This window comes from Salminus brasiliensis, chromosome 10 (assembly GCF_030463535.1).
Source record: "Salminus brasiliensis chromosome 10, fSalBra1.hap2, whole genome shotgun sequence".
Lineage (NCBI taxonomy): Eukaryota > Metazoa > Chordata > Actinopteri > Characiformes > Bryconidae > Salminus > Salminus brasiliensis.
Window position 1 is genome coordinate 10433968 of NC_132887.1, and position 13428 is coordinate 10447395.

A 13428-nucleotide genomic window follows, 5' to 3' on the forward strand; every position below is an offset into this window, starting at 1 on the left:
AAACTCTGTAGACATCTATGTCTTAATGTTTGTGGACACCCCTTTAGATTGCACCCATTGCTAAAACAGATGTGCAAATGCACACATACACACACACACAGCCTGTCTAGTCCCTATAGAGAAGGACTGCTAATAGAATAGGACTCTCTAAAGTAGTTAAACATGAACCTCTTACCATATCTAATGCCAGGTGTGGGCTAGAGGGGTATAAAGCCCCCAGCATTGAGCTGTGGATGAGGTGGGGTGGCGATCATCCAACCATCCTGACCTCACTAATGCTCTAGCCACTGAATGCAATCAAATCTCACAGCAATGCTCCTCCAAAATCTAGTAGAAACCGTTCCCTGGGCACTAGAGACAGTTACTCCAACAAAAGCAAGATAAAAGGTATTAGAAATGAATGTTTAATACCCTTCATTTAGGGAGAAACAATAAATAAGCAGGTGTCCCATTACTTTTGTCCTTTCAGTGTATTTAGCTGTTTCTCTTGTCTACAGCAACCTCAGGTGTCTACTTAGAAAATATCCTCAGGTAGTGTCAGTAGGTTCAGGTCAGTAAGTCCAGAGATGCCCTGCTTATGAATATGAATAACGTTTATCTGAATGATGATCATGACCATCAGATATGTGTGGTCATGGTTTGAGGCTGCTTCGTGAGAATGACCCAGATGCCTGCCGGTTGACAAGGTCTAATGACTCATGTTTAACCGCTGGCATGGCCATAAAGCAGGTTTCTTGCAACTTGTCCCAACCTTAAGGGAAATGAGCACTCAGTGCTCAGCGTTCCTGCCTGGTAAAAGGAAACAGCTTCGCAGGGGTCATGAACTTTGCACATAATAGTGATCATGAGAATTTCACTTTACTGCGAAAACACACAGGCCTCAGGGTGTGTCCACTCTGTTTGGTATTAATCTTGGTGACTGCTTTTGAAAAGTAAAAACTGAACTGTGACCTGTGTGTGCCAGTGCTTCCAAGAGTGTGTTTCGCTTTGTGATCTTTCAGTAGAGGTTTTATTGCCTGACTAGTCTAACAGGTTAATCCCAACACCAGCCATCCTCATTCCATTACTGACTCTCCGTGCCAGTCGGTGATCTGGTGCACAGCGTGCAGAGACTGGTGCTGGTATTAACTGTTGCTTTCATTCAGGTGCAGACTGCGAAGCTTAAAAGTGTGCAACCTTCATGTGGGGCAAGTGGAGGGGAAGCAGAGAGGGGCATTAGATGACAGCACTCCAGCATGACTTCTTTTTGTGATGCCGCTTGTGGGAAAAGGTGAGACTTTGCAGGTAAATTCACTGGCTGAAAGTCCAGTCAACAAATCTGCGTAGTGTTAGGCTGGGTTTTTTGCATATCCATAAAGATTTCGCTGTTTTGCACCTGTTTGGCAAATGCTCTTGGCCAAAGCGACTTAAGTGTTAACAGGGGTGTCATTAGCTCCAATTTACTGTTTTTACACATGCTCCAGAAAAATGTTGCTCTGTCCAGGGCTGGGCGATATGGTAAAGATATTATATCAGACATTTTTGCGATGTAATCACTTACTAAATACATCTGTAGTGACAGATTCTTACAAACTGCTATTCAGACACTCTCCTGTACTGAGTACAGTGATTTATATTCAACATCAGCTGCACTTTATTTAATTAAAGCAGTCTGATTGCACTGTTGGTAATGAAACATGCAGCTGATCAGTGTTTATTAAGCACTTAAAATATCTTCGAAATGCTTAGATTATGTATCAGTTGTCCAGCTCTAGCTGTGTCCCACTAAAAGCACAGTGGTAAAAAGGTCAATTCTATCCTGAATTGATGAGCAGAACTTCAGAACATGGCACCCAGATTCACTACAGACACCACATTTCATGGGGCCCTACATGCCCCAGCGTCTTTCCAAAAGCTTGAGCAGCTAACGCTGTCAGTCAACGCCAGATAATTTGAGTTATGGACATTCATAAATATTTAAACGAAAGTCAGCCATGCAACAGATAAGGTAATGGTGGCTCATAGCTAAAGCAAAAGCATTAGTTAAACTAGCAACGGCTCCTGTTTTGCTCCTCTAAATTCTGTGTGTGCACCAGTACAACAAATAGTCCAGAAACACGCCGTCTATATGCAGTCTAATCTCTATTGCCCAAGGTCTAATATTCTGTATAGAGTGTAATGATTTTAGCCACTTTACAAGACCAAAACTCAAAACAGTGAAACCTGCCAAAACAGTAAACCTCACAGTCTTAAAGGGCTCTAATGCTACTGTTTTACAGGGCCCATCTGCCATTGTATTTGTTCCCAATCTTTATCTCTCAGATTTAAAAGACTGGTTTTGTTATGGGTTTTGAATTTGAGACTGATCAATGTAAATGATCTCGGTTCTGATTGACCTTATTCAGAAAAGCAGTCCAGGTTGAAACACTCCATATAACTTCAGTTTGAGTGGGGTGGAACTGCTGAATAGTATTATATTATATATACAGCTCTGGAAAAAATAAGAGGCCGCTCCAATTGCTTTCCTTAAATCAGCATCTCTACATGTATGGCATGCGTTCATTCCAGTCATACCATCAAACAAAGCTGAGCTACTTGAATTCCTGTGCCAGGAAAAGCATAAAGTCACCCAACAGCAAAGTGAAAGACTGATGGAGAGCAGTCAGGTAATTTCACCAAATAGTGATTTCTCTCAAAGTTAAAACATTAGTACTTAGTACTTTGTACATTAGTGATTAAATTTGAACATGAATTGAATGTGATGTCTCTGCATTAACTGAGGTCTGAATCTTCTCTGTTATTTTAAACAGTTCTTATTTTTGCAAGTAAATGCTCTAAATAGCAATATTTTTATTTGGAATTTAGGAGAAATGTGAATGATTTATAGAATAAAAACAAAAATGCAAAAAATTATGAGAAATTAGAGAAACTGATAATGCGGAGTGGTCTCTTTATTTTTTTCCAGAGCTGTATATGAATGCACTTTTCTGGCATTGCAAAAATAATGTATTTTTATCTTCATTTTAGTGTATGGATTACATGAACTGTTTTCCATATGTTATCAAACTCTTCTAATAAATATATAGTTTTTCTGTGATATGGGCACTTTTTGATTATGTATTATTGAGATTTTACAATTTAACATTTGTCAGCAGTACACATAAGTAAAATTGTTCATAAAGTTACCTTATGCCAGAATTGATATTTCATGCTCCGGGGCTCCCCCACACAGGTGGAGAATGTAATATCCCGCTGCAGGGAAGACATGCATTCTCTTCTCTGAGGTTGTTTTTCTGTATCAGTCGTTTATTAATAGTTGCCGTGTTTTTTTCCTCATTTGGCAGAGCTGTGACTGCTGTGAGGAAGCTACCCATGCAGCGTCTGCAGAGCCTGGTGGAGGAGTGATTCCACCGCAGCCATATGGCTCTTCTTAAGAGCAATTCCTTCCATCCACATCTTCTGCTCTGTCCTTTTCTCTGTGGACTCTGGTTCCTTGAGGGCTTCTGCAGAGCGGACCCTGGGCAGACATGGCTAAAAGAGACTACCTGGTGGACGCAGCCAAGCAGATCCGCATGGCCCTGGACAGGGAGGTCAATGAGGACTATGAGGCTGCGTTCAGCTACTACAAGAACGGCGTGGACCTGCTGCTAAATGGAGTCCAAGGTAGTTAAGTGTTAACTTCCTGGATTGTGCCTGCGTATAGATCATCTCTCATGTTAGTCATGGTCAGGCATAGTCAGATATCAAAGGATCTTAAACTATTGCTTCCACAGTGTTCTTACCAGCCTACCAAATCAACAAACATGACTGATCAGTTCTGACAGATCTCAGGACAGCTTGGGTCAGTAAGGAAATCTGTAATGGCTGACAGTAGAATGAAACAGGAACATGGTTATCTCTTAAGCAAGCCTGAGAAAATGAAAACGGAAGCTTGTGAAAAAAGCTTGTAGGACCACAGAAGCTTCTGACATGCTCTTTTGGCTTGCATTTGGGAAACATGCCAGATAGCTAGTTCAGTTCCTCTCAAATACAATACAGCTCAAGTAACCAGTTTGCTAAACCATGAATCCGGTTTTGCAGTACAGCTCAGGTTGTAACTACTGATTACCCTCCTTAATTACAGAACACATCCCAAAAAAGTCTATAGTAATATTATTCATGGCCTTGTTCACTGACATACTCCGGTCTCGCCTCCTGGACACACACAAGCTGAAGCCTGAGGCATTAGCATATTCTTAATGGCTCCTCACAGAACTGCAGTCGTCTATATGTGGCTGTCTGAACACAGGCGTCCATGTGGAACGCTTTATTTTGGGTCATTGTTTTATTTCATTAGCTCATTATTTAGAACTAGCCCAGGCCGAGTTTTCCACAAGAATCAAAGCTGATTCTTAAATGGTCGAGCGAGCATCACACTGAACACCTTCTCCCTCGCCCAGTTAAGATGATCTTAACTTAGATGCCCAGGGCCCTGGGCAATAATACTTCCATTTTAAAGAGAAGGAGATTTTATAGGAATGCTGTTAAGTGAGCGAACTTTTCTTCTGTCTTCTAGTTGATCCGAACAAGGAGAGGCGGGAGGCTGTGAAGCGGAAGACTACTCAGTATTTGAAGAGAGCTGAGGAGATCTTCAATTCTCATCTGCTGAATAACCTCAGCAAAGGAACCACACATTTAGGGGTATGAGTAAAGCTTTCATATATTAAAAAATAAGTATATATTTAAGATTAAATTATAGAAAAAAAACTGATTTCCATATACAGGACCAAGACGTTAGCAGCAACTCCTTTAAATCCTATAAGTTGTGAGTTGGGGTCTCCATGGATCACATCAGTGAGCTTTGGGTGCCCATGGCCCTGGTTGTGCTTTCTCTGACTTCACTTTTGGTAGGTACTGACCGCTGCCAGTACCAGAAAGAACCCTGCCTGATGTTCTAGAGATGTTCTGACCCAGTCATTTAGCCATCACAACTTGGGCCTTGTCAAAGTGGCTCAGATTCTTATGCTTTCGCCCATGTTTTCTGCTTTTAACACATCATCACCTTCAAGACTGACTGTTCACTTGCTGCCTAATACATCCCCCCCCCCCGCAGACAGATGCCACTGTTGATGAAGATAAGGTGTTATGGCTAAAAAGTCTGTTCTATATATTCAGTCTGAATTTGGCAGTTCTTTACATTGTCAGAATTTCATGATGAATGGAAAAATAGAAATGCTCCAAAATGACATGGAATTAAATCTTTTTAGATGGACTTTTATTGAAAGTTAAGAAGGTTTTTACCTTCTCAAGTAAAGGCGATGTGACTTTGCTTGTTTAGGCTCTGACCCATCCACTTTACTCACTTAACATTACTCTGTGCTCATTAATACAATGCAAGCATTAGTGCTAAGGGTGTAGAATCTCAGCATCAGTCCCCGTTTACCCAAAGCCTAACAGATGTCTCCTCCAATAAAGCCAGTCTGAGCTGCCTGTCTCTTTCTCTTTAAACCGCAAAGCAGTAGAGCTCTCTCTCTCTCTTTCTCTCTCTCTCTCTCCCTTCTTCACTTTACCATGGAAGAATGAGATTAAGCCTGAATGCATTCAACTCTGAGCCCTCGCATGTTGTATAATCCTGTGAAGCTGTGAAGCTGGACTGTTGGCTTTGAGGCCATGCACAAACTCAAACAGCTTTGATTCTGCAGTAATGCTTATGTGACTTTTGGTCATCAGGGTTACAGCAGCCTCAGGTTCAGGTCTATCAGACACCTCAGCTCACCAGTGGAGGATCTGGAGATGTGCAAAGTTGTGGGGATTATTGATAAGGTAAGGAAAGGAAATCTGTGTGATTTTTAGTTGTCTGAAAGGCAGGTGGGGTTGTGGTGTGAACCAAAGCAGAAAACAAAACATCATTTTTTAAAAATAACTTCTGTGGAGGCTTTAACTAGAAAACAGAAGTGAAACATCTGAAGGAGCGTCAGTAGTTCTGTGACCGCTCAAAAAATGTACAATGATATGCAGTGCCATATGCAACCCGATCTGACTCTACTAGTTGGATTTTCAGTTTTTCATACTGTCATTGTGTGATGACTGAGTCTTGCTTATGACAGTTTTTACTGCAAGGTTAAAATATGGGAAATCAAGCAAAACCTTAAGGTATCATCAGGTATGTTTTAAATATTATGATTGGTCTCACAATGATTAGTGTAAAGCTATCTAAAAATAAAGAACTCTTTTTTTTTTGGGGGGGGGGGGGGGTTGTCTATGTAAAGCGTTATTGGGTTTGTGTCAGGCGCTATAGAGGTTCTAAGAACTTATTTTAATTATTTGATTATTATCATTATTATTGATATTGTTCTTACTTCAATGTAAAGATTCTGCCTGTCTCTGTATGTCTCCATAAGTTTGTCTACTTACATGCATAATTTATTATTTTTGGGGGTTATCTTCTAGAAAGTGTTATGTTAGGTTTATTGTATTGACAGTACCCCAGCATACAACATTAGGTGACCTAGTTATACAGACTTTACCTAAAAGTTGCATGACCATTTGTCATGTACCTAAATAACAATATCTATCAACAATTTAGGCAAATGGCTTAACATTGGCCTGTCATGTCCGACATCCAATAGTAATAACCTTTTAAAGAATATTTACTGTGTATTTATGTTGCGTTGATTCAGATGATCAAATTAAACAATAATAAATAATAACCAGAAGGACACTTGTTATCATTACCCCGGCATCAGCATAGTAGACATTGTCATAATTTAGACCTCTGATGGAAATGGCCCACATTTGCTTAGTTCACCCAAACAATCCTGTATTTTTCCTTTGTTCAAATGGAAGTGATAAGTGGAGTTAACACTATGGGACTGTGCAGGCATGTTAGGGACTGATATCATGAATCATTTGGATTTTTTCTATATACACAATGAACTAAAATACAACTAATGTTGTAACAGGACAGTTGTAACGTACATTTTCTGTAACCATAGAAAGCAGTTGTTTTTCTGTCTTTGAGAGAACACTTTGAGTCGAACTCAGACAGACATTAAATCTGTACAGCTAAATATTTCAGTATTCCAAAGACCTTTACTGAGTTAGGTGACAGATCTGTAATGCAAGAAATTGTGACATTTTAAATAACTAATTTCACAGTTGAAAACAAACAAACAAACACAAGATTTGACATAATAAAGCAAACACATCTAAACAAAGCCTTCGTCACTTGGCCCGTGTGATGGTGCTCTATGGTTTCTACAATGCTTCCATTTTAGTTCTTACACTGAGTGCTCTATATTTACGAACTCCCCAGTGTATGAATCCCCGGAGCTAAAAGCTGTATTTGCGCTTGTGTCTGTAGGTTCTGACTGTTCAAAACCTGATTAGCAAGGAGACATTTGTGATTAAGGTAAGTGTTTAGCCAGCGGCCATGTCTTAATGCTATAACTGTAGCTTAGAGAGGAGCTTGCACAGTGTATTGCTGCACTGCTGTCTGGCCAGAAGGCTGATAGCATCGATGGGAATACTCTTAGGTCTCCTCTCCCAGTGAAGCTGTCAACATCGATCCACTTAAAAGCTACTGTGCCTCTTAGTCTAAAGCATCTCATGTTGCTAAAGGCAGACACAAGATTTTGGAAGAGTAGACAACCAGAGGGTGGACACAGGATTTGATTGTGGTTGTTTATTAAAGCACTGGTTATTGGTTAACTAGGATTGATGAACAGTATGTCACCAAAGGTGTATTTTAATTAAAGTTGGATAAATTAAGATTAATCTGTAAAGCTCATTAAAATTGGAGTCAATTTCAATGGCATTAGCATTTTTAAATGTAAGGTTTTGGGAATTGAGTTTGCACGCAGTATTAGAGAAAGAAAAATGAGCTTTTATTAAAATTCATGTATATAAAAACAATAGCCAAAATAACTGCAAATGTAAAAATCTAAATGTATTTGTAATTATACTGTAATTATTGATTTCACATTATACCCAGCAATGTCTGCTGTAATGCATTAATAATCCTTACTGATGCCTAGAGCCTGGCTAAGTCCAGCTGGGAGAGCAGAGAGCGTCCCACTATCATTCCTCAGGGGGTTCCATATATGGTGAAGTTACTGAGGTACTACATCAGTGAGGACTCAGTGTTCCTGCATCTGGAACATGTTCAAGGTGAGCCAAGTACTTACTCGGGTCTGTGCCAAGCAAGTGGCCAATTTGGTAGACTGTGCCAATGACTTCTCATACTGGAACCTTCTCATTTGTAAAGAACTATTTTTGTTGTCCCTCAGGTGGTAGACTCTTCTCCAAACTGCACAAGATCAGGAGTGAGCTAGCCAGAGAACATCCTGACTGCTTCAGCCCCCACCAGCACAAGATCCAGCTAAAAAACAGCTACACCTCCCCAGCTCTGAGCCAACTCTACCACCTGAATGGAGAGGAATACCACAGGGTGCCAGCATTTCTTAAAATGGAGAATGTGGAAAGCTCAGACACAGATTCGCTGGCATCTTGGAATGAGACGCAGCATCAGCTGGAGAGCTGTGGAACTCACTCCTACTGCGAGGAAACGGGATGCCTGCAAAATTCCAGATTTGAAAAGGTTGGATTGCAGCAGGAGAAATCCTCCAACTGTGGCGCAATAAGGACAAATTCGCTTTCCAGTGTTGGTCCAGCTAATGGTCAGCACAATCGTCTTGTATCTCAGGACAGTTTGCCACTTCCTGTTCATCCCTGTGTTATAGTGGACACTCGAGATCCGCTCAGTGTTACCACTGACCTTTTAGGAAATGACGTCCGCATCGAGTGGGCTGACTCCAGCTTAGATTTGGACAAAGCCTGGAATGCTGCTCAACTTGCTCAGGACCACAGTGGTGTAACAGCTACAGGGTCGAATTCAGATATTCTCGGAATTAACAGTGTACCTCAGATCACTCTGAGCTCCTTATTTGGAGGGGACACCCAGCCAACCCTCTGTAGCACTGTCAATGTGCTTCCGCAGAAAGTCCGCATAATTCCCAACACCCTGTATTTACCTCTGCAGAGCCAAAACCAGGAGGACATTACTAATGGACAAAACAACTCTCAAGCTGTTGTGAACGCTGAAGGCGTGCAGTTTGTGGCAAGCTTGAGCTCAGGAAATTCTCGACCATGCACAGTTTCTCCAAAGGAACACAGACCTGTTCAAAGACCTGTAAGTTTCTCCGTAAACTTCATGAAGATGGCTCCTCAGATGAACAGTATACGTAAGGATGGAGTGAAGGAGGTGCAGAGAGAGTTTGTGGAGGTTGGAGAGGAGAGTTGGGAACTCCTCAGTCCTCCGTTTAGAGAAGGAGCGAGGGATCCTCTGTCTAGCCCCCCTGCCACCGACGCTGGAAGCTCTTCTCACAGGAAGGATAGAACAGGGGTGGAGCAGCATAAAGAGGCTGATGGCCTGTGTCACCAGCCCCAGTTTAGAGCCAGAAGCTTCAGCACAAAGCCCCAGCATGGTCGATGGGGCCTCCCTGAGGGAGAGGTACGAATGTGGGGTGCTCAGATCCTCCTAGCACTCGAGAGCCTTCATGAGCAAGGCATTGTGTGCCAGGATCTCAACCCTAGAAACGTCCTGCTCAACAGCAATGGTAAGTGGTGTTGCTATTGTTCTTGTGACAGGTGCGGCCTGCAGTATTATGGCCTACAGAAAATGGCAAAATACTGTGGTATATATGGTGTGGTACTATAGTACAAATACTTACAGAGACCTTTGTGGAAATTTGGAAATTTGTGGAAGATTTGTGGAAAATTTATAAGCTCTGCTTGTATTGGCTGGTTTACTCTATTACTGCAGTTCATTAACTTTTTACTTTTCTATACTTTTAATAATTTGTTTAATATAGTTGATATAGTACCCAAACTGTCCCTTAAGGTTCGTTTTCAGTATGTTTTCCAGCTGTTGTTAATAGTTTCTACAAATATCATGTGCTTATGAGCTCAGCTTGGAAAGGTATTATATCTTTACACACACACATTTACAAACAGCATGTGTGCATCCAAAGCTAAAGACATCTGTTCTCAACAGGAAACGTGTGCCTGACATACTTTGGACAGTGGACTGAGGTTCAGTTTGAAATTAGCCCTAAAGCGGTAGAGCAGATGTACTGTGCGCCAGGTAAGCATACAGTTCGTTTGTTCGAGAAATGCAGTGTAATGCATGTGCAGTTTACCTGTATGCGATTAATCTTTTGGGAACAGAAATTGGGGGTGTGTGCAAGGTCACTGAGGCCTGTGATTGGTGGAGTCTCGGAGCCTTACTGTTTGAACTTCTTACTGGAATGGTAAGCAACGTCTGTTTACTTCAGTGAGTGAATTGACTGTACAGCCTGAATTACGTTAGTGGGTGGTTAATAATTACAATAATTACATTTTCCTGGATCATATACAGTGCTGAAACCCGTAACACACCATTCTCAGCTCAATAAGAGCTTGCTAACTAGCTGATTAGCTGGATCAGGTGTCTTGGTAGTGGGGTAAACACTAAAATGGCAGGGCTGGGGTTGTCACTTCTGCAAACTAAGCCTGTATAAACACTTTTGGTGAAAAAATGGACATTACCACAGTCAAAATAACCAGCAGGCCTCTTTTCTGTGGTGTCAGCCTCTCTGGCAGTCCCACCCTACAGGAGTGCATCCTCACACACAACTCCTCATCCCAGACCACTTGAGCACTGCTGCTGCCTCCCTGCTCACAGAGGTAAGTCTGTTTTTCTAAGCAGGTAAATGAAGCAGGTGCATTTAACCTGTAAACCAGGTAATCCACTGCACCTTCTGCCTCTCCATCACAGCTCCTGCAGTATGACGCTGGCTGTCGACTGGGTTCTGGAGGTGGAGGTGTAAGCGACATTAAGTGTCATCCCTTCTTTAACTCTGTTGCTTGGCACACACTGAGCAGTTAATGGACACAGAGGAGAATACCTGGCCTGCGGCACCGAATGGCATATGGCTGGATTGCCCAGTGGCTCATGGAAAGGCTTATGGATGCATCACTGCTACCCCCTGGTGGTGACCAACAGATGCAGCATCTCGAGCATTCTCCAGCCAGCCTTCCTAAGTGCAGACCTGCAAATAATATCAGCTTGTTATGCAGTATTGCCAGTTTATTAGGTATGCTGCTGTGTAGGTGCACTTTGTAGCAAGGGTGGAACAACTTCCATACATGGTCAAATACTAATTTTGCCCTCAAGGTTCTCATGTATTCATCTTTCATTAAAACCAACATCAGAGGTTAAACTCATACCACTCAGTGTGTGTAGAAGATCACTGAAGCCCTTTGGCAACAGAAATGAACATCAAACTTTAATTTTTGGGAACTGTTATGCTTCTAGTGTGCACGTAAGCTTTGCTCAGACATTAACAGATGAACACAAGGCACGTTTTCTTGCAGTCAGCCAAAAATCTTGCATCTCCATTTTTGATTTTTTTTTAAAATATTATAAATTAGGTTGTTGGTCTTTACATAATTTCATAGAAATGCTCTAAAATTAATGAAATTAAATGATTTTACACCGACCTTCACTGAAAGTTACAATATTAAGGTAGACTGTGTGGGTTTTTTCCAGTAGTGAAAATTGAATTAAATTTCTGAATTTGTGTATCTCCAGTTTCTAGGCATCTGTTTATCTGTAGCTTGGCAATGTACAACAATGGAAAGTGACCATATTCTTTATATAGTGGATCACACCCAGCACAACAGCAACACCAACAATGAAAGAGTGCGGCGGCAGCGGTATGCGTGTGTAATCTGTTTTTAGTTTGGTTTTTTTTGCGGCTCCCGCTTTGCTGGTGAACAGTTAGAGACTCTCAGTTCTATTTTGTCTGTGCAGTTTGTTTTAGTCATTCTCCAGTGTCTGACCACAGGATGACTGCTGGCTGAAAGCTTTTGGTCAGCGGAGAATTTTTAACCCAGCAGTGATACTGAGGTGTTCAAGACAAAATCTCAGCAACACTGTTGGACACCACACACACACATACACTGCTAAAATGTCACCTTTGCTGCTGAACAGAGAATAGTTTACCACTCCAGTAGTATCTGAAGAGTGACGGATGGAGGTGGGGCTGCAGATGGGCTACAGTCAGTAATTGCATGCCTACAAAGTGCATCTACAAAGTGCAGCGTTAAGGCAGATTATACCTAATAAATCCAGTGAACTTCAGAACAAGCAGGTTGGTGGGCTACAGCTCAGTAAAGCACTTCTGACATTCTGTTGAACTGAACTGACTGATTAATACCATGTCCTCCATTAAATCCTGTGGTGAACTGAGAGCCAGACTACCCTGTACGTATTTTATTTGTAGCCTGTACTGACCTCTTGGGCATTAAAATATTATTGCACTTGTGTTTGACAGATGTACAAGTGATATGCAATATGTCCAGTATTAGCACTGCATTTGACCATGTTTTCCAAGCATGAGAAATAGTGACCATTTTTACAAATCTTACTGATTAATATTTTGGACACTCCTGTTCTTTCATTACTAAAACGGAATAAAATCAATCACTTTTATTGGTTTGTCAGCGTCTATAATTATATGTAAGCATTCAAGTGTATTGTTTCTTTGTTAAGAGTCATTTTGCCTGTTAGGCTGTTGTGGTGAGGTAACCTCAGAAGACTTTGGGCTGGAGTTCAGGTGAGGCTCAATCGAGTGAGCTTGGAGAAGATGGGGTCGAGGTGGGTGTGAAGTTGTTCATCATGAAAGTGAAGTGAGAGAGAAGGAAGAGGAGTAGTTGTTTAGGGCGTGATCCCTCTCCCAAACGGTCATAACTTTACTTTGAATGCTCTGAAGACGAGCTACCCATTTCTTTTGCCAAACCAAAACTAATCAAATTCTGATCTGCTGATAATTCAAATAAACTTCACATCATAGTTGTCAAGCAAAAATCTTGTCTCCATTTGTGCTGCTGTTTACTTTTTGATATGTGAATCTGGCAGTTGTTCCATATATTGGTGCTAAAAGTTAGAATCAATGGACCAATAGAAATGCTTCAAAATCACTAGTGTTTTATTACACTGACTTCCAGAAATTTTTCCCCCTTCTCCAGTAAAGTTGCCGTTTTGGAGATACAAGTCTTTTGCGTTACTACAACGATATACTGTGCAAGTGCTTCGTTACTTCAAAATCCGATCCGAAGAAGTAGTCATTTTGAATGCTTGGTTTGTGTAGGTCTCTGAGCCTGAGAATAAAGCAGCTAATATTACCACAAGCCCCCTCGGCAGGCATTCAACTTAATAGCACAGCTACCGCATCCTGTCTTGCTGCTTAAGTCACAGATGTGACACAGGTCTGACGAATTTATGTTTTTTTACTTTCAGAATGACAAAAGCTCAGCACACTTACCCGCAGTGTGCATGTATTTTTAACCACATGGTTTTATATGTCTGCCTGGACTTTCCTCTAAATAAAAAAAATTGAAAGATGCGGCTGATCCACTTCTGACGTT

The 13428-nt window shown here is 41.4% G+C and overlaps 1 protein-coding gene across 3 annotated transcripts in view; it reads left to right on the top strand.

Annotated features, from left to right (window-relative positions):
• The window catches only part of rps6kl1 (ribosomal protein S6 kinase-like 1), a 13239-nt gene extending 914 nt beyond the window's left edge, over positions 1-12325 (top strand). Inside the window, exons 2-12 of one of the 3 annotated variants that reach the window (XM_072689159.1) lie at positions 1146-1284; positions 3324-3642; positions 4535-4659; positions 5689-5781; positions 7322-7369; positions 7995-8127; positions 8247-9575; positions 10013-10102; positions 10186-10268; positions 10588-10683; positions 10775-12325. In XM_072689159.1, the coding sequence (XP_072545260.1) occupies positions 3507-3642; positions 4535-4659; positions 5689-5781; positions 7322-7369; positions 7995-8127; positions 8247-9575; positions 10013-10102; positions 10186-10268; positions 10588-10683; positions 10775-10885 (2244 nt within the window). In that variant the 5' untranslated portion in view covers positions 1146-1284; positions 3324-3506 and the 3' untranslated portion in view covers positions 10886-12325. The remainder of the gene's footprint in view (positions 1-1145; positions 1285-3323; positions 3643-4534; positions 4660-5688; positions 5782-7321; positions 7370-7994; positions 8128-8246; positions 9576-10012; positions 10103-10185; positions 10269-10587; positions 10684-10774) is intronic. The other 2 variants (XM_072689158.1, XM_072689160.1) reach the window with 2 other exon arrangements.
• The last annotated feature ends 1103 nt before the right edge of the window (positions 12326-13428 follow it).